The 19,335-nt window shown below is 43.8% G+C and overlaps 1 protein-coding gene across 9 annotated transcripts in view; it reads right to left on the reverse strand.

Annotated features, from left to right (window-relative positions):
- MYO9A (myosin IXA) overlaps positions 1–19,335 on the reverse strand; it is a 173,851-nt gene that overhangs the window by 134,080 nt on the left and 20,436 nt on the right. For all 9 annotated transcript variants that reach the window (XM_038147029.1, XM_038147030.1, XM_038147032.1 and 6 more), the window contains exon 2: positions 7,080–8,001. In XM_038147029.1, the coding sequence (XP_038002957.1) occupies positions 7,080–7,922 (843 nt within the window). In that variant the 5' untranslated portion in view covers positions 7,923–8,001. The remainder of the gene's footprint in view (positions 1–7,079; positions 8,002–19,335) is intronic.

Below are 19,335 nucleotides of genomic sequence, written 5' to 3' on the forward strand. Positions count from 1 at the left end.
CAGGTGGGACCAGGTGACCACTGTGGTCTCTGCCATAACTAACCACACTTTCGCTGTCCCCCGCCCTACAAAATTAGTGTCAATAACAATTTATTGTCACAAGTAGCAATTCTCACCCTATAAATAAGAAGTGGAAGCTGTCTCTGTGGAAGACATGGAGGACAGAGTCAGAAAACCCTATCTGCTCCCTTGGGATACAATTTCTGAGCTCAGTAGGACACTTTGTCATCGAGTTGTCAGGAGAGGGATTTGCTCCTGGGGCAGCAAACCCAAATGCTCTCCCAGAGGTGTTTAGGGGACAGCACTCTCATTCTGGGCCCAGAAAAGCCACAGGGGTGGCAGCAACCGTTAAAAAGCCCAAATTTGTCAAATTACTACCAAAGCTGGGTGTAGTGCCTGTCCTACAAAGGCTCCTTGTTCCCAGGCTCTTCTGTTCCCCACCAAGGGCTGCAGCACAGCACCCACCTGGCATCCACCCAGCACCCAGCCCAGCGTGTGGATTCTGATACAGGCTACCCAGCCACGGGAAAAGTCAAAAGGGTCTCAGTAAATGCTCCTGAAAACAAAAAAAATCTGTATTTTGATGGGGAGAAGGGGGAGGGGGAAGAAACAAAATCCCTACTAAGGCATTAACTCCTCGCTCCATGACTAGAAAAACATGGTACTGTATTAACTATGCACATTAGGGATAAAAAGTCCTTGTCTTAGTTATTAAGTTTTCATGGAAGCCTTACTGAACAGCAGCAACACGATCTTTGATTGCAAACATTATTTATCAAAGTGCTACATTATGATTACAGCATTTGTTAAATACAGAGAAAAAGGAAAAATAAGGTGTCAGAAAATGGGCCCTTCCTTCATGTTTTGTTAAATGTGCACCTTGATATTCAAGTTTTACCAGAAAAGCTGAATACAAACCCAAATAACAGACACACTGGTGGAATAAGACTGAGAAAGATATTTTTTAAATGGTATTAGAAACTAAATTGTTCTCTAAGACCATATAATACTGAGCATTATGTCAGTTTGCATGAACATGTGGTCCCTGCCAGGGTCAGATTCAGGGTTATTTTGTATAGATACATAAATATTTATAGAATCTGGATAGCCAGAGATCCTGATACTTAGTGATCCATAAAGTCTGGCTATCTAGAGGTCCATAAAGTCAGGATGTCTTGCAAGGTGAGCACTCCACCCAACAAGGGCAGGGTTTATTTGGCATTTCCCTCCTGGAAACAAAATAATTCCTAATTCTTAAGGGCGGAGAAAAAGCAGATTCATATAAACCTGCTTTAATAACAAATCCATCTCCCCACTGTCATCTCAGGGAAGAAACACCAATTTTTGTCATTCAAGTGCAATAACCTGGACTTTGGAGTAATGAAATATTTGCTGAAGATAGCACGTAATGAAAAATAATAACAACATTAGACCCAGGCACTGATACAGCCCATCTGGATATGGCAGGAAGATTCTACAGTGAAAATACTGAATAATTCAGTGTCAGAAATAGGGATGAACAAGATGCTATTTGATACAGAGCCTGAAACTGTAAAACCTCCCCAGCTGAAGAATCCCAGCATTTTGCAAGCGCTGGTGAAAAGCAGTTGGTGCCTGAGCCTTGCTGTGGGAGTCCTTTGTGTCAGGCCTGCACAAATTCTTCCCACATTAGGCATCAGCTGGATAATCTCCGTGTGCTGCTCGCTCTCTAACCTTTCCAGGCACTGGGGAGGCAAGAATGCAGAGGGAAAAAAACCCTGGCTGCTGTGTTCACACCTACCCCAAACTCAGATGGCAGAGTGGTGATAATTGCACATATCATAGGTTAAAAGTGATTAAAAGTGAATAATGAGGAGAAGAATAAATATTCCCTCTCTCCTTCATATAAATCCTTTTTTTTTTTTTTGATATAAAACTTTCAGAGCCACACAATACAAGCCAATTACTTAAAAATCAGTGTACTGGAAACTGAACATTGTGAACTGAATCAGAGAATCTATTTTCTTTTGTTAAGTCCATTTTAATGGAATTTGGTTACCTCCCATTAATACTGTTCCAAGAAGGGGGGGGAAATGTAAATATATTTTATTTCCCATTAATACTGTTTCAAGCAGGAATAGGGGAAAAAAAGGAATATAGTCAAAGTTCACATTCCATTAGCATTGGCCCAGGTAAAAATATGAGTACGGTCCATTTGCAAATGTCCTTTCTCATGGGCAAATAATGGTACCTAGTTCCTATCTGAATCAAGCATCCCCTTATCCTGGTTCCACGGTACAGGAGTTAAGAGTGTGGGATCTGCCAGTGGAGCTGGGTCGTGCCTAGGATAACTGCAGGTCTGGCACACACAGGACAAGCAGCAGAGGCTGTGTGCACAGGCAGCTTTGGCCCCTCCGTGTTGTCCAGTGCTACCCGAACCTACTGGAAGTCCAGGACACGCCTGATCATTCCAGTTAATTGATTTTTCTAGCTCGACTCAATGGCTCTTTGTTTGGCTCTGGAAACGTTCAGCAGCATCCACTGCAATTCCAGCAGCGTGGAGTCGTTCTGCTCACACCTCACAGGGCTGCACCTCCAGCTGCCAGGGCTGAATTCAGCTGGGAGGACCATGCACATCGGCACAAAGTCCCGGAAAATGACATTCAACGTCTTCTAGATGCTGCCTGCATTTCCCTCCAGCAACCCCATAATCAGGATTAAAGAAATAAGAAAAAATAAAGGCTTTCAGGTTCCCAGGCCTTCAGGTGGCAACTCTTGACTTCCCCACAAAAGCAAAACACACACATTGCACAACATTGCTCCAGAAACCAAAAAGCAACTCCGGCTGCTGTTCCTAAGGTTCCCGTGCAAACCACCACCATTGGGAATGCAAACAGCAGGGCCATGTCTACAGAAAGCTCTCTGCAGCTCTTTCCAAAGCAATTCAAGCAATCAATTCCTCTTTTTCTGGCAGAGATGCCGCAGATGCATATCAGCTGTGAAGGGCAGCAGCAGCTCCCCTTGGCTACTGCCTGTCCTCTGAGGCCTCTCCCAGGAACACAGCTCTCGGCCTTTTTTTTTTATTTTTTTTATTAAAGCAACTGAGAGATCCCCACTGGGATGTCTGAAAAGGCAAATAAACAGCTGCTCAGACAACACATCTGCTGTGTGTAGCTGCCATGGCTGCGCTCCTGTGACAAATGAGATGCTGAGAAAGGGATCGATGGTAAAATAATCTGGTGCAGACTCCTTTAGACCAAGGTTCATCCAATACCTGTCTGAGGACCTTTGGGCATACCTAAGCCAGGAAGGATTTTCCTACCTTTGTAGGTTTATGCAGAATAGAAAAATAAATTAGCAAGATGTGATAAATTAACTTGCATTCAGAGCTTCCCAGAAAGCTGAAGCTTGGTTCAGGAGGATGGAGGATGCTCACAGGCTGTACCATGTACCAGTACAAGGTGATGATCCCATCCACATCCCACCTCTAAGGGTTACAGTCCATAAAAACAAGCTGGGATTCCAACATAAAGTTCATCTGGATGTTTCTAGCTAACATAATTAAAGAGAAAACAGGGTTTTAAAACACTGTTCCAAGTTCACATCAACAAGTTCCCTAGATCTGGGATAAAATATCCCTGCGGGGTTGCACAGTTCTCCAGGCAGAGCAGAAATTGAATCATGGCATGATTTGGATTGGAAGGGAACTTCAAAGGTCATCTAATCCAACCCCCTGCCCTGGGCAGGAACACCTTCCACTAGACCTGGTTGTTCAACCTCTCCAACCTAACCTTGAACGCTTCCAGGGAAGGAGCAGCCACATCTTTTCCAGGGTGAAGAAATTTTTCCAACCTAAACCTCCCCTGGCACATCTTGAGGCCGTTTCCTCTTGTCCTCTCCCCTGTTCCCTGGGAGCAGAGCCCAACCTCTCCCAGCCGCCCCCTCCTATCAGGGAGAGCCAGAGGGTCCCCCCTGAGCCTCCTTTTCTCCAGGCTGAGCCCCCCCAGCTCCCTCAGCTGCTCCTGGTGCTCCAAACCCTCAGTGTGCTGTTGAGGTGTGGAACTCTTGGCTCCTGATGGAGGATCAAGCTGAGCAAAGGTCGTCTTCACCTCAAGTATCGCATGGAGTCAATCAGAAACAGAATGGAACTGCAGCATGTGAAACTCTTCCTCAATTAACTACACAAAATTATTGATTTTGAGAAGCTTGGTCTTGAAACTAAAGAGCCAGAGTGCAAAATTTTCGTAAGTTCAGCTCTGCTGAAGAAGCAAGTTCTTATAGGGCACAATGTGTTTTATGAGAAAATGGAGGGGGAAACTGAGGAAAAATAAAAAGAAAATCCCCTGTTTTTTAAAAAAATTGGAATCTTGTTATTAGAAAAATTAGTATGGTATTTAAAGAATAAAATTTATGAAAGATAATATATAAATATTTTAAAATATCATTTATCACCAAAAGAAGCATATTGCAACCATACCAAGGAGCACCACTACAACAAAATTTTCCTGTTAAATCCCAGCAGAGGAGAAAGAAAATCCATAGGATTTACATCAAATACACTTTAAAAGGACACGCCTGGTCTCAGTACACACCTCAAACTACGTGCAACTAGGAATGATGTCACCGTGTTCAGAGGGCAGTAACAGTTTGTCTTGACAGCCATCCCCAAAAGTCCAATTTGGACAAGACTCAGGAATCTCATGCAACACAAAAAAAAAATCTCAAACAATAGCCCAAAGCTGTTCAAGAAAGGTAAATTAGGAAAACAGAGGAGCTGTAGGAAAAAAAAAAAGTCTTAATTTTGCTCTACTTCCGCTCCTGCTGTGTGAGCATGACAGCAAAGGCATTCCCAGGAACAGGTTCCATGCACTTGTCCTGCCAGAGACACTTTTCAGGCAGAGAAAGAGATCCATGGGTCCAAGTGAGCTGTTGGTTGCTCCATTCCCTAAATCAGAAGTTGCAGCACAAATGCTCTGCCTCTGAAAGACAAACCTGAGCTGAACACAATCTGATCTGAAATATGCAAAGGGAAAGCAAAGGGAATGCAGAAGGTGTCTGGAAGTGAGAAGAACAACAAAGGAAAACAAGAAAAAAAAATCCCCAAAAGTTTGCCATCTAAACTTCCAGAGTTTATTCAACTGATTTCAACCACAACTCAAAAGGTCAAATCTGCAAACGCTTTGCAGAGTAATGCAACCCAAAGCTCTGCTCTGAAGATCCCTTTCTTGGGAAATTCTAGAAAGAGAAGGAAAAGCAGAAATATAGGCACTGTATCTTTCAGGCTGCCTGATTTGTGACTATCTGGGACCGGTGCTGGCAGAGCAGAAGAAATTCTGGATTACCCCCACTTTTTCCAAGAGGCCTGGAAGCAGACACAGCACAACAGCAGCCGTCCAGCTGCCGGAGTGAAGGAATGCAAACTTCTGTCCCAACAGCAAAAAAAAAAATATAACAGATATGATTCAGGATTTTTTCCCCTCAAAAACAGCTGCAGGTCTTGCGAAAGGAAAACAAAAGGCTGGAGTGCATCCCTGCCCTCCACCTCATCCCAACACACCATTTGCCAGACACTGGAGCAACCTCATCTAGAGGAAAGGGAACCAAGGAGAGGCACTACAAAGCTGCTTTGTAAAGGAAAATAATATTAAAAATTAGGAAGGAATTCTTCCTTGTGATGGTGGAGAGGCCCTGGCACAGGGCCCCGGTCCAAGCCCCATTCCTAGAAGTGTTCCAGGCCAGGGTGGACAGGGCTTGGAGCGACCTGGAATAGAGGAAAGTGTTGCTGTTCATGGCTGGGGGTGGAATGGGATGATCCCTTCCAACCCAAACCATTCCATGAATGGTCCCCAGAAGAAGTAAGTGGCCACCACCAGAGCAGGATTCCCAGCAAACCATTTGTGATGCCTCTCTCCATCCAAGAGCCAAGCAAATAAACAACCTATTCCTGAGAAAATTAGAATCTAACAAAAAAAAACCAATTCCCCAAACTTCCCTCTACCTTTCTTTTCACAGAGATCTCTCTTCCCCACCTCCAGAAATCTAACCTAGACAGAGATGCTCCCTCTGACACTGCTAAAGAAAACGATAAAATGACCTTGGTCCAACATGACATGTTAAGCCACCTATCAAAAACTAAAGAGCATGGAAGTGTTTCAAATAAATACCAGGACTGCAGGTGGAATAACAGGACTGGAGGTGGAATGCAATAGTCTTCACACCAGTTTTCTGGAATTAATGTGGTCACCAATGTGGGTCACCACAGTAACCACCATTAATCATAGGAGCCTGGTCTGATGTTTTCTCATCAACTCCAGAAAAGGAGAGGGAGAGGGGAGGATGCAGGCACTAAACCACCTCCATGTATCATGGCTTCCAAGGACAACGGCATGCCTGAAGCTGACACATCACCCATGTGCAGATGGGCTTTAAGCAACAAAATTCTAACCAGCAAAGCTGGCAACTCCAAGGAAAACCATCTCGACCACTATGGGGCAAACTCATGACAAATGAATGAATGAATGCTGGTATCCCACTTCAGAGTTTCACACCTGAAAAGTCGATGGTCAAGTTTATCTAACCTCTAATGCACAGGAAGAGTCCTCATAAAGTAACTAGTAAGTGGTCAAATCAAGCACTCATGGTTAGAAAACACAATGTTGACCATGAAAGTTACCTTTGATTTCTTCCCCAGCTCAAAGAAACTGACTGCACAGAAACTCCATGTATACAACATCATCAATACATTGTGTGCAATGAATTCTCTTTTCAATATACTAGAAAATTACTACTGATAATTCTCATTTCCATTTTCCCACTGAGAAACCACTGAGATAAACCCGCATTGAGAAACACTTGAGTGAAAACAAAGCATTAACAAATTTGGCAGCAAGCCATCTGCTGTGCTTTCGTTTTTGCTCTTTTTTTTGGAAGCAGGTAATATTCTATAGGTGGAAACACAAGCTTCTCTCATTGCCAACGCTGTTGTCACTTTATTATCAGTATTTAGCAGATAACCACAGAGTTAAGCGTCACAATAAAATACTCAGGTTTGGTTTTTTCACCGTTAAAACATTTCCACGCTACTATCATTTCCATCTTACCTCAAGCACTGGGCCGGCTCCAAGAATAATCTGTTCTACTCCACTGGCAAATCCCTTCTGGCTGAGGGCGGTGAGGTGATGAATCAGAAAGTTGGTGCTCTGTGTCTTTCCCGAGCCGCTCTCTCCTGAAATCACGATGCACTGGTTCTTCTTCCTCTGGAGCATAGCATGGTAAGCCACATCTGCCACAGCGTAAATGTGGGGCTCCAGCTTCCCCAGCTGATGGTTATCGTACATCTTCACATACTTGGGGTTATAAATAGGTAGGAACTTGAAGGGATTAATAACGATGAGGATGCTGCCAACGTAGGTGTAGATTTTTTCCTGCTTGAAGCGGTTTCTGAGATTTTCCAGGAGCGTTTTCTCGTTCAGGTCCGGCAAACCACACAAGTCATCGTAGTCCTTCTGCTGGGGCTGGGGGAGGAAGCCCCGCTCCACCATCCTGCGCCGCTCCTCCGTCACCCGCAGCCAGGACTGGAGGCTGCCGTAGTGGATGGAGCCGTCCAGGTTCTTCTCGCGCAGCAGGAAGCGATAATCCTCGCCGCTGATGCGGTTCTCCAGCGCCATGCGCGGCCACAGCATCATGCGCTGCACCGGGCAGTCCGTGGGGTTGAGGATCCATTCCTCCCCTCCAAACTCCTTCACTTCGGCCAACACGTAACATTTTGTTTTCTCGAGCTGGAGTTTGTTGATGAGCGAATCGATCACCTCGGCGGCCGTGGACGTTTTCCTGGCGGTGATGGGGCAGTAGATGGTCCCCTCTGCGATGCTCCCGGGGTAGATGTGCAGCGTGTACTCGCTATCCTCAAAGCGTCGTCTGCCTCCAACATCATTTACACTCATATTGGATCCTTTCCCATCAGTCCCCGTGCTGCATAGTCAGGACTGGGCTGGATCTTGTCAGGTCATCATGTTAGCAAGGCTGAAAAAAACCCAAAATAAAACCAGTTAGGTGTTATCCTACAAATACCCCAAAGCTGTAGCAGATAAAGGTATTCAACACCCAAACACTACACACACAACACAGACTCCCCCTACTCCCCCTCCCATAGCACTTCAAGTTTTTGCTAATTTTGCTCCCAATCTGAGGTATCAGAAACACCCTCTGATTTTCAGTGACAATTTTGAGAGCAACACACCCGACAACCTCCTGAATCAATCTCATGGGTACATGGTACTCAGCACCCACAAATTTTAGCTGCAGAAATAAAATGACCATCACCTGCCCCTGCACACATGGCCCTTGCTACAGATGCATTTTTCCACAGTTCTGGGGCAGTGAAGAGGAGATAAAATCCTTTCCTTCCTGTCCAGGAGATTCTGAACCCATGATGATTTAACCAGCAGCACTTTTTTCCCTACCAAGTCACCCTTTTCCAGAGATGTCCATATCTCACACTGGATACGAGTTATTGCAACCAACTCCTTTGTTGTCTACATTGCACTTTTTATTTCTATTGTACTGCTTAAAACCAAACAAACCCATATCTCTGGCAATGAAACATCAAATGTGCAGCTGATTTCTCAAACTTCATCACTACAAGAAGATAACACACCACCAGCAGCCCTAGATAAAAGCAAATTCAGTTAAAGGGCCCCAGTTCTCCACCAGTTCTAGCAAACTACAAACTGCCCTGGAAGATGTTAAGAGTTATTCCAAAAGAAAGACATAAGGGAACTAGGGAGAAAAACAGGACCCTCAGAACCAGGATCTGGGCAATCAGGTGGCAGTGACACTTTATTCAGAATAAAGTTTACATGATGTTATTTGTAATGTTGAGTTTTTTATTGAGCACTGGCACACTGGCGCAAGACTGCACAACTATGACAGTTCCCTCCTGGCATCAACAAAATGCTCAAGAAGGGTCAAAAAAACCATGAAGTCAAAACCCACAACAGGTTTAGAAAACTTCAGATATTTGATGCTGGCAAGAGTATTCAGAGAAAGCATTTCACTGGTCACCCTGTTCCTGCAGTCTTCCCCCAGGTTTCCAGATCCAGGACCTTCAGTCCAAGTACAGCCACCCTCATCTCCTACATCCACTCCAAGGCTGGGATTTGGAGAATTGTTTCATTTCTGAGGCCCTCAAATGAACAGCGTTATTTTATGCTGTATTGTCTCTCGCTCCAATATTTCATTAAGTATATTATCCCCAGCCACGCGCACTTCAAAGCACAGAAATGAATATGTCCCAGTGAAATACATCTGGCACAGATTCACGGCGCATTGCTTGGTAGCAGGACATACATTATACACCGGGAAGTGTTCCAGCTGCTCTCCTATGGCTTTACTACAGGCACAGATGCAGCAGGGATGATGTCAGGGAAGTGCTGGGTTGGGCTTGCTTTGTGTAGCTCTGCAACTCCAGCATCAGCTTTTCATCAAGAAGGGGCGAACAACCCCCCCCACTGGGTAATTCCTCACCCAGATTTTACTTCAAAGCTGAGGCCAAGAGGACTGGCTATTTTTATTGATGTTATCAGAGCGTATCCAAGACTGCTGACTCACGTGAGAAGTGCAAACAGGACTTTAAGTTGCTTACCTTGAGCAAACTGACCTTGCCTCCTCCCTCCTGCACACTCAATAAATACGCTATAAAGCACCAGGCCACTCCACCCCACCCACCCAAACATCTCTAGAGATGTTTATTCTGCATGGAATCGGTAACAAGAAACACCTGTGCCTTCCGCATCCAAACAACTTGAATCCAGCAGGGCTGCAAGCCAAGCGTGAACCCCATGGAGATGCCAAAAGCCTCAGCAGCTCTGGGGACATAGAAGAGCCAAGTCCCCCCCCACAAAACCACTCAAAGACCAGAAGCTCCTGAGATCAGAAAGCAAAGGGGTGTTAATTCGAGCCTTGTAAATCCCAGGGGTGCCACGGGGTTTACTGGTAACAACCTCAAACATGGCTTGGAGTGCTGAGGGAGGTCAAAGCAATGTTAATGAAGTTAATTGGTTGTGGTCTCCCATGCCCTGCTGCACAGGAGCCTGGCCCTGGCTCAGAGTCCAACACACCTTGTGCAGGCAGTCAGCTTTTCCAAAGCCTTTTGGAGAAAATAATGCAATGAAATATCCATCCTAAGGTAATTAGCATATGTCAGGGAGAAAGGTTCTCCTAATGACAACCACTCCAGCAGGCTGTTGTGTTAGCTACTTCGTTACTTCAAAAATTAATATTTTTGCATTTAGACATAAAAAATTAAATGGGATCGTGAAAAGAATGACACAAAGTTTGTATTGTGTCACCCATTAATACTTGCTCTATGCACTATTTTAATTAAAGGCCTTTTGAGCTACTACATGCTCACATTTACAGGTGAACATATAAAAATGATGCTACACTTCAGTCATTTATTCATTTTTGCCTATTGCAAACTCCTGGAATCACTCTGGCCAAAAATTCATGGACTCTGCACACCTATGAAAGGAAACATTTATGGCATTTTAAGTCAACACAGAATCATGGAATGGTGTGAGCTGGAAGAGGTTTTAAAGCTCATCTCATTCCACCTCTGCCACGGGCTGGGAAACCTTCCACTAGACCAGGGTGCTCCAAGCCCCATCCAGCATAGTTGGAACACTTCCAGGAATCCAGCCACAGCTGCTCTGGGCAGGGCCTCACCACCCTCACAGCCCGGGATTCCTTCCCACTATCCCATCTCACCCTGCCTGATGGCAGTGGGAAGCCATTCCCCCTTGTCCTCTCCCTCCATCCACTGTTCCTCTCCAGCTCTCCTGGAGCCCCTTTAGGCCCTGGAAGGGGCTCTGAGCTCTCCCTGGAGCCTTCTCCTGTCCAGGTGAGCACCCCCAGCTCTGCCAGCCTGGCTCCAGAGCAGAGGGGCTCCTGCACTCTGACCATATACTTTCAGCCTAATATCTTCTATTTTCCATTTTCTGTGTTAGAATGAAGATTCTTCTCAAATTAATCCTGAATGCTGACTTTGCTCAATTTTATTACACTAACATAATTTTATTTCTAACATAAAAAAGCACACTCTCCAAACATGGTTACAAATTAATTATATTACCTGGGTTCTTCTACATATAAAATCAATTACTGTTTCCAAGGGGAAGGCTTAGAGGGTCCTGACAAAACTGACAATAATCATCTGATTATTAGCAGGTTGACAGAAAAATACTAAAACTTTGATTGCCAATTAGGCTTTGTACAGACATTAAACATGTAAATACCAGTTGATTTTTACATTCTATGTGATCACAGTTTATTACACATTCAGAAAGACCAGCCTCAATAAGTTCATTTTCAGGGACAGCGTTAGCAGCACGTGGCAAAAATCCAAAACAAACTGTCCACTGGAAGCATCCGAACCCGGCATAAATAATCTGTGACAGCTAAAGCCTGAAATCATGTGCAGAGTTTGCCAAATACCGAATGATTTGGAAAAAACAGGGATCAGTGTCAGCGTTGAGGCTGCTAAAGGGGCAATTCTGGAAGCAGAGTTCACTGAGTTTATTATAACATCCCCTAACCTGGCAAAGGACTACAGAAATAGGGAAACTTTCTCCCCATTCCCAATCCTCAGGGTTCAGTTTGTTTCTTATCCATCCACCAGCAGCTCCCAACACACCATGCAGGGCAGTAATTCCTGGTTGCCAACCCAAACACACTTCACTGCTTAATCTGAATCTGTGGGCACAAGATGTTTCTCCTGTAGCAGCCAACAGCCTCGTGCTGCTGGTACCCAGAATAACACCTTGGTGACATTAAAACTGACACCAGACCCACACATCTGTGCCAGCTACACACAGGAGGAATTCCCAGGTGGAAGCTCAACATCTTGGTTATCATTGCACCTTTTCACATGTCAGTTCATTTCAGAATCTACTTAACCCTCTTCTTTTATCATCTTCCTTTTCCATGCTCACTGTGTTTTTCTCTTCCCACTGTTTGCTGATGGGAGAGAAATGTAATTATTGTCACTGAATCACCTATGTGGGTCCCTCTCAAAGAACCTCGTGTGCAGGAGTGGTGGTACCCAAAACACAGATTTATGCAAACTATTTTCATCCAAAAGAATGGAAGTTCTGTCACAGAGAGTTCTGTCTCTATCACTGAGATTTGGAAGCATTACAGAGATCTTGGAATGGTTTGTTTTGGAAGAGACCTTTAAAGGTCATCTAGTCCAACCCTCCTGCAATGAGCGGGGATGTCTTCAACTTGATTTGCAATCACAATACAAATTTACTTCTTAAAGGATGATAAGCTTGGATGGGGAAAAATACACCCATTAGCACTCCAGGATTGTCCATACAGAGAAGAAAGGTCTACTGGCTGAATTTCGGAGCAGTTTATTTGGACTGAGGTGCCAAAGCAGTGAAAAAACTTAAATTAGAACAGAAAATGAAAGCAGAACTGGAGACACATTCTCAGAGGCTCTGCAGCAACACAGAACCCTGCTGGACCTGGCACTGAGCCAAAACAAAACCCCACAGGCACCAACAGTGAAGACACAGAGACAATGGCAGCAACATCCCAATGACAGCAACATCCCAACACATCTGACTGTTTCAGAGGCTTCTCTCCTCTCCCCTTAAAATTGTCCATTGGGTCACAATTCCTTTGAAAGAAAGAAATTCATCTCCTTTGCTAAACCTGCTTTGTATTGCTCAGAGCTCAAATGTGAGAGAGCATAAAACTTCGGTGTTCTTTCTTTTGCAAACCCAAGAGATTTTGAGTTAAAGCTCCTCGATGTCCTCAGTCCAAGTGAGATTTGTAAACTGGGTTTTTTGTTCTTTGTAAACTTGGGCTGTTATTATCAAGAGCCATAATGAAAGCAGAGTCAACCCTCAGACAGTGTCAAGCACCCTGCCTCAAGCAGAAGGGAATTTTTCTAGAAGTAAAGATGCCTGTACAGCCAGAGATGCCTACTCAGCCTGCGAGGGGGATTCCCAGAACGCAAAAGAAGGAGTGGCACAGCTCACCCTATGTAAATCATTCCTAAAGTTGCCCACACTGGAACTAAAATAGGTTGCAAGTATTCTCTAAGTTGTTTCTGAGATCCACAGCTTCTTCCATGACCTGAAAAATTTGAGGCAAGTCATATCACACTGGTTTTCCCTACGTCTTTCAGTTTTATTCAGCACTTCAAGTAACTCTGTCACCTCCTTGTCTGTTCACTTCTATAGTGGAGGATAACATTTGAATTTCAGTTTGGCACCTGGGAGCTCCTTGCTGGGCACCAGAGGTGTTTCCTCCTCTCTTTCGGAGATGGGCTGGGCTCCCCCATACTTTAATCAGACACTGATATTAAGAAGTCCATGAATACATAAAGCACCTCAGTGGATGATAATCCTTTCCAGAGCCTGGAACCACCTTGTCTTGAGGTTTTGGTATTTCCCTATGGTATGACAACCACTCAGTGGTTCCTCTTCTCCTATAAACTGGAGGAGGATGAGGATGTTGCTATCACACTCTTGCTGATCCATCTCCTGTGGAAATCTCTCAGCTTCTACCAGACCTTTCAGCTGAGACAAAATGGGAAGAAAAAAACCCAAAAATCTAAAAACCAAACCAACCAACCACAAAAACAAACAAAAACAAACAAACAAAACCTCAAAACACAAAACAAACAAAAAAACCCTAAAAAATATTACAAGAAAAGCTGTTGTGAAATTAGTTACTCCTAATATGTTACAACATTTCTGGCGAAGGAGGAACTGAATTAGGATGTGAATAAGAGCACGATCACTTATTCTTTCCTTTGAGGTCAAAGCACTTTCTGCACAGGGAATGAGTCAGCATCCAAGGAATTAACCTGGGCTATGCAGTGAATGAACCTCCTGCCTGCATGACTCCTGCTGGAGATGCTTCCAAAGGCACATCATCTGTGATGCCAAAGAAACACAAATTAAATAAAGAAACTACAAAAAGGCTTGGTGAGGTCTTGACTGGGACAGCAGTATGGGAGAAGTGACTTCCATCTTCACTTCTGCCACAGCATCTCTGCTTGATGCTGGGAAACCCAAATAAGTGGTGCAAGAAAACCCTGCCCTGGATTGTTCCTCTTTCTTGAGCTTCAGATTTGAGTCACTGAATCTTGACTTCTGGAAACACTTCTGTTCTCCCAAAACACGCCCCTACACAGAGAACGGGATCCTCCAGCTGCTCCCTTGGCTTTTTTTTTTTTTTGCCAGAAACCAACAAAATAGTAATATAAAAACTAAAATTTAAAGAAACAAAAGGAATTGCTGGACCCTCTCTCAGGCTGCAGTGGTAACTGTTTAACTTACTTGGCTGCTCCCTTATTCCCTATATGGCCAATAGGACTGTCAGTGAATGGCAAGGATTAACAAAAAGGCAGAGACTAAGGAAGAGCCTGGTGAATCATGAGTGTTTTGAGTCCTGAAGGGAAACACATCCTTGCTACACTTTGTTTTGCTGCTTCTAATGACTAACGAAGTAGTCAGTGGTGGGACAACCTTGCTCCAAACACCAAGAGAAATCTGTCCTTTATAAACTGACAGAATTACATTTACAGCCCCTTCAGGTTTTCCTGGATTAACTCCAGGCTCCAGCATCCTCTTCAGACGGAGCATCCCCCACCAGCACAGCAATTCTGTTCACATGAACAGCCAAAATATCAGACTTTCAACTTGACTGGTTGGATTTGCTCTTCACAGGTGGACACAGAGAAGTTCAGTCTCTGGAAATCTGACTGGAAACAAAGTGGTAGAGCTGATATACCAAAAACACAGATCACTGTCAACTCCCACACTGCTGCAGAGCCAGTGAGCACAGACACAGCTGCAGAAACTGTAAATGGACTCAGGATCTCCCTTTTAGCTCTACAATCGTGTGCCCAGCTATTTATATTTTAGTTTGCAGCTAAAATTTCACATATAGAGCCTGAAAACCAGCAGCCCTTACAATAAAAACATTTTTGAAGCTGATAAAAATGATGGATATGAAGTGTAAGTGACGTTGCCAAGGACTAAATGAATTCACGCTGAGCAGCATCTCCCAGCCCCAAAATAGCTGCAGAAAATACCTTTTGAGAGCTCAGGAATTACACCAGCATTAAGGACAAGGTGCTTCTATCCTAGAGGAGCTCAAGAGCTTCAGAGAACAAAACCTGGGGAAATCAAGGGATCCTTCTCCTCCTAATGCACTGCTGAAGGTGGTGGGAGCAGGCTGAGGACTGCCTTGCTGAAAAGGAAGTTTGCTGAAGGATGTGGAGGCACTCCAGGACCACTTCCAGCTCCAACAAGCACCACACTTGAGATACCAGCTGAGAAAAAGGCAGAAGGATTTACAGAAGCATCAAGAATTGCACAAATACTTTGTGCTGGCACCTAAAAGCATCGAATCACTGCATTAGAACTTTCCAAAGATAACAGAAATAAAGAGCAGCTCATTAAAAAAAAAATTATTTGTTATCACCAAGAAATTATTTCTCACCTTTATGGTGAAATGGCAGAGTATTTTGAATATTGCCATATAAATATATATTGATCCATATCAACTGCATGTATCAATATACTGAGAAATATCAGTATAAATCCATGCCAAAGGATTTTGTTGAGGTAAAGAATCATGTCCTCCCACAGATCCTCAGCATGGATCCTTCCTCAACATTCTCCATCCTTGGGAAACTCAACCCACTTCCAGCACAAGCCAAGACAAACACGGACACCTCTCAGCCCTGCTTATTGTGGAGTCCACAGACACAGGAAAATAAACATTAAATCACTATGGAAGTGACGATACCTACGCTGTATTTCCCTAAAAATATAAAACTAGGGACAATTTACATAATTGAATGTCACTATGTTATTTTTGAATACTTGGTCAAATAATTATAATTTCAGATGTTTTTCCAGTAGTTTTAGGAGCTTTGAAGTTATTATGAAGAAGATAATTCAGCTTAGGAGCGAAGTAAAATTTAAGTGCAATAGCACCAAGAGGAGATGTAATCATGTGGTCACTGATGTTCTCCCTTTCCTCATTTTATGGAGGATTATGGACCATGACCAATAGTGAGGAAGGGATGGTTTTAAAGCCTTCTCATAGAAAACTCTTCTTGGCAAAGACTCCATTTCAAATTGAATTTTCCAGTGTTCCCTACACAATTTTATTGCATTTCACAAGAATTATTACCTGCGACCCACCAACACAAACCCAGAAGAGCTTTCTCTTCTGCCAAGAGGATTCCAACTTTCCTCCTGATAGGACATTTACTGTTCAAGATCAAAATGAGCCGTACAAATTAACTCTGGCTGGGCAGCAGACAAGCCCCTTTTTTCCCATTTAGGTAGAACATACCTGTTAATGAATGAGAGTTTAAAAGGCTGATTCTCCAGTTTTTCAGCTCAGTCTCCTACTTCTTCAGTGACACTACAATCCAGCTTTTCTCAAGCATCTGAATAGGAATAAAGTTATTTTTGGGGGTCCATAATCTTACATTGCCATGTGCCCCTGCAGCTGCTGGTTCTGCTACAACAAAATAACAACAAAATAACCGAAGCTTCCACTCCAGCCCATCCTCATTCTTTTAAATCCTCCTTAAACAAAGGCAATCCTCAACTAACTTCACCCTTCAGCTGCCTCTCGTCCTTGCACCTCCTTCCCGTTTTCCACGGGCGATGAAATCATTTCCCCACAGAGAATCATCTTCTCTGCATTCACTGAAGGTCAGCCCTCAGCAGCAGGAGCTGCAGCGTCGTCAGGAAATCAAGAGACTGCTCCTGGCTGGATTTAGTTTCATATTAAGTAAGAGGTGATGCCATTTGTTATCTGTCTCCTCTCCATGTTCAGTGTCTCAAACAGCTCAGTGATATTTAATAATCTAAAGACTTTGCCAGATTAATATAAATAATTTATACATAATTGATATATTTTAAGGATTTGGTCTCTGTAGCCAGATCATACAGGTACCTTCCACTCCTTTAAACCAAGCAGCCCAAAATCCTCCAAAATTTGTTTCTTTTCAATGTAGAACTACTGAAAATCCTGTAGCACCAACATGAAAGCATCCTGGTCCATGCCAGAGCAAGAGTCTATTATCCAGAGACTGATTTAAGGCTCACAGTAACCTATAGATTCTCTGCACAGCACATGCAGCACAAGGAATAGATCTTAGAGCACTAAGAATTATGCTGCCAAAGATCAAAAGGAAAATAATATTAAAACTGTACGGCCAGATCTGGCTTAGTTACCTTACAAAGGGGAAAAAAAAAACCAAAAAAACCCCAAAACCAAAACAAACACCAAACAGGATGAGTCATGCTTTAAACAAGACTTTCAGCAACTAGTTCACAGAAAAAAAATAGTCTTTTTCCTCTAAAGGCCATGTTTATAAAAAATATTCAGCCCACAGATGATGATAATTTACAAGCAAGAGCAGGAATAGGATGCTGGATTTAAATGAACCACAAACCAATATATTCTATCTGAAAATTAAACTGTCAGGCAAATGCCACAACACAAGAGTGGCTTTTAAACTTCAGAAAGAGTGTTCTGAAAGCATCAGGATTTGAAACCAAAAACAAAAGCTGCCTCACAATGCGAGAAGTACCAAAAAATCTCTTGAATTAGAGCTGACAGCTCCACTAAAAATAGTTCTTGGCAGCTACCTGAAACACAGGCTTTGTAGTTCTTTGAAAACATTGGTATCAGACAGAGGAGAAAAAAAAAAAAAAAGCAGGAGTTAACAAATACTTAATGGAAGTACTTCCCTTGTCCCAAGTCCCTCTCCTGGAGCCCCTTCAGGCCCTGGAAGGAGCTCTGAGGTGTCCCTGGAGCCCTCTCCTCTCCAGGTGAGCACCCCCAGCTCTCCCAGCCTGGCTCCAGAGCAGAGGGGCTCCATGGCCTCCTCTGGACTGGCTCCAGCAGTTCCACATCCTCCTTCTGCTGCTGGAGGCTGCTCTGCAGCTGGGGCCTCAGCTAGGCAGAACTTGAAGCCCTGGACAAGCAAAATTCAGCTCCTCCTTAAGGTCCTCACATCATTGCTTTTCCTGATGGATCAGACACACTGTCTGGAGGCTGCAGAAATTCAGAGATGTTTGATGACCAGCATCAGGGAACCAAGACATCCATTGGGAATGTCATAATTCGCCTTTTTTAAAATGAAATAAGCAGTAAATTACCAAGGATCTACATCAGATGCTCTGCCCCAGCATTTTGCTGTAATAAACATGTGTTTTTTGGTGCCTCTGGGTTATTTAAAGCTGTTTCTGGGGGTTCTCACACATTGTGCTGTAGGATTAGGAGGAAAGCATCCCTGATTACCAGACCTCATAAACAGGTACACCCCTACAGCCACCCACCAGAAAGAAGGACAGACAACCTACAAACAAGGATTAAGATGATACCGGGGAACAAAGACATACACAGATTTTGCATTTCATTTGAATCTTCCCTGTCTGGGGCAAAAGCTGGAACAACATCACAGCTGGAATCAGGACTTCATCCTGCACTTGGGTAGGAGCTTCCACCTCTCCCAGCCACAAGCTACAGCTCCACACAAACTTGGGGAGCAGACAAATGTGGCTGCAGAGAAAATATAATTCAAAAGCACATTCTGGAAAATAAAATTATTCTATAAATCACTGCATATATCCAATAAGGTAGCAATTAAGTCAATTGAGATAACAGTCTGTATCTCATTATATTCTCTGGGAAAAAAAACCCATCTCATCTGGAAGCTGAGGGTCTGGTTTCTTGAGAGACCAAGCAGCAAAAATCGAAATATTCACCAGACTGGCGGTGGAATGATTTCAATGCTTCAGTGAGCACAAGTTAAACCTGAGCATATTCAGATTAGCACAATGGATTTGCTTTTTATCAGTACTTTCATGCATCCTCCCTTGTCTTCAGGACTATTTTTCCATCCAGAGTATGATGTGGGGGGTGAGCTTTCCAACTTTTTCCTTTGGCAAGCATGATTTTTCGTTAGGATAGAGCACCGCTATGAAAAAGAAATTCTGATCTGGTCCATCCTGAAAAAGGGAAGATTAAAACAAAGGGAAAACAAACAGTCCCAGAGCATAGAGCACAGAGAGAGAGGTCAGGCATCCTCAGATGGCTGAAGAAATTAGATGACAGATTGCAGCAGCCCAGTATTAAACAACTCCCAGATAATTCCCCATCCCAAGCAGAACCATCACGGGGAGAAAGAGAAGCTCCTCTAAGCCAGGTCTGCCAGACTGCTTCTCTGACATCTGTTCCTGCATTTTCCGCCGGCCGCTCCCAAAGCGGCTCCGGTGACGGATTTTCCCTAATTGCAGGCGGCGG

This window comes from Motacilla alba, chromosome 10, assembly GCF_015832195.1.
Source record: "Motacilla alba alba isolate MOTALB_02 chromosome 10, Motacilla_alba_V1.0_pri, whole genome shotgun sequence".
Classification (NCBI taxonomy): Eukaryota; Metazoa; Chordata; class Aves; order Passeriformes; family Motacillidae; genus Motacilla; species Motacilla alba.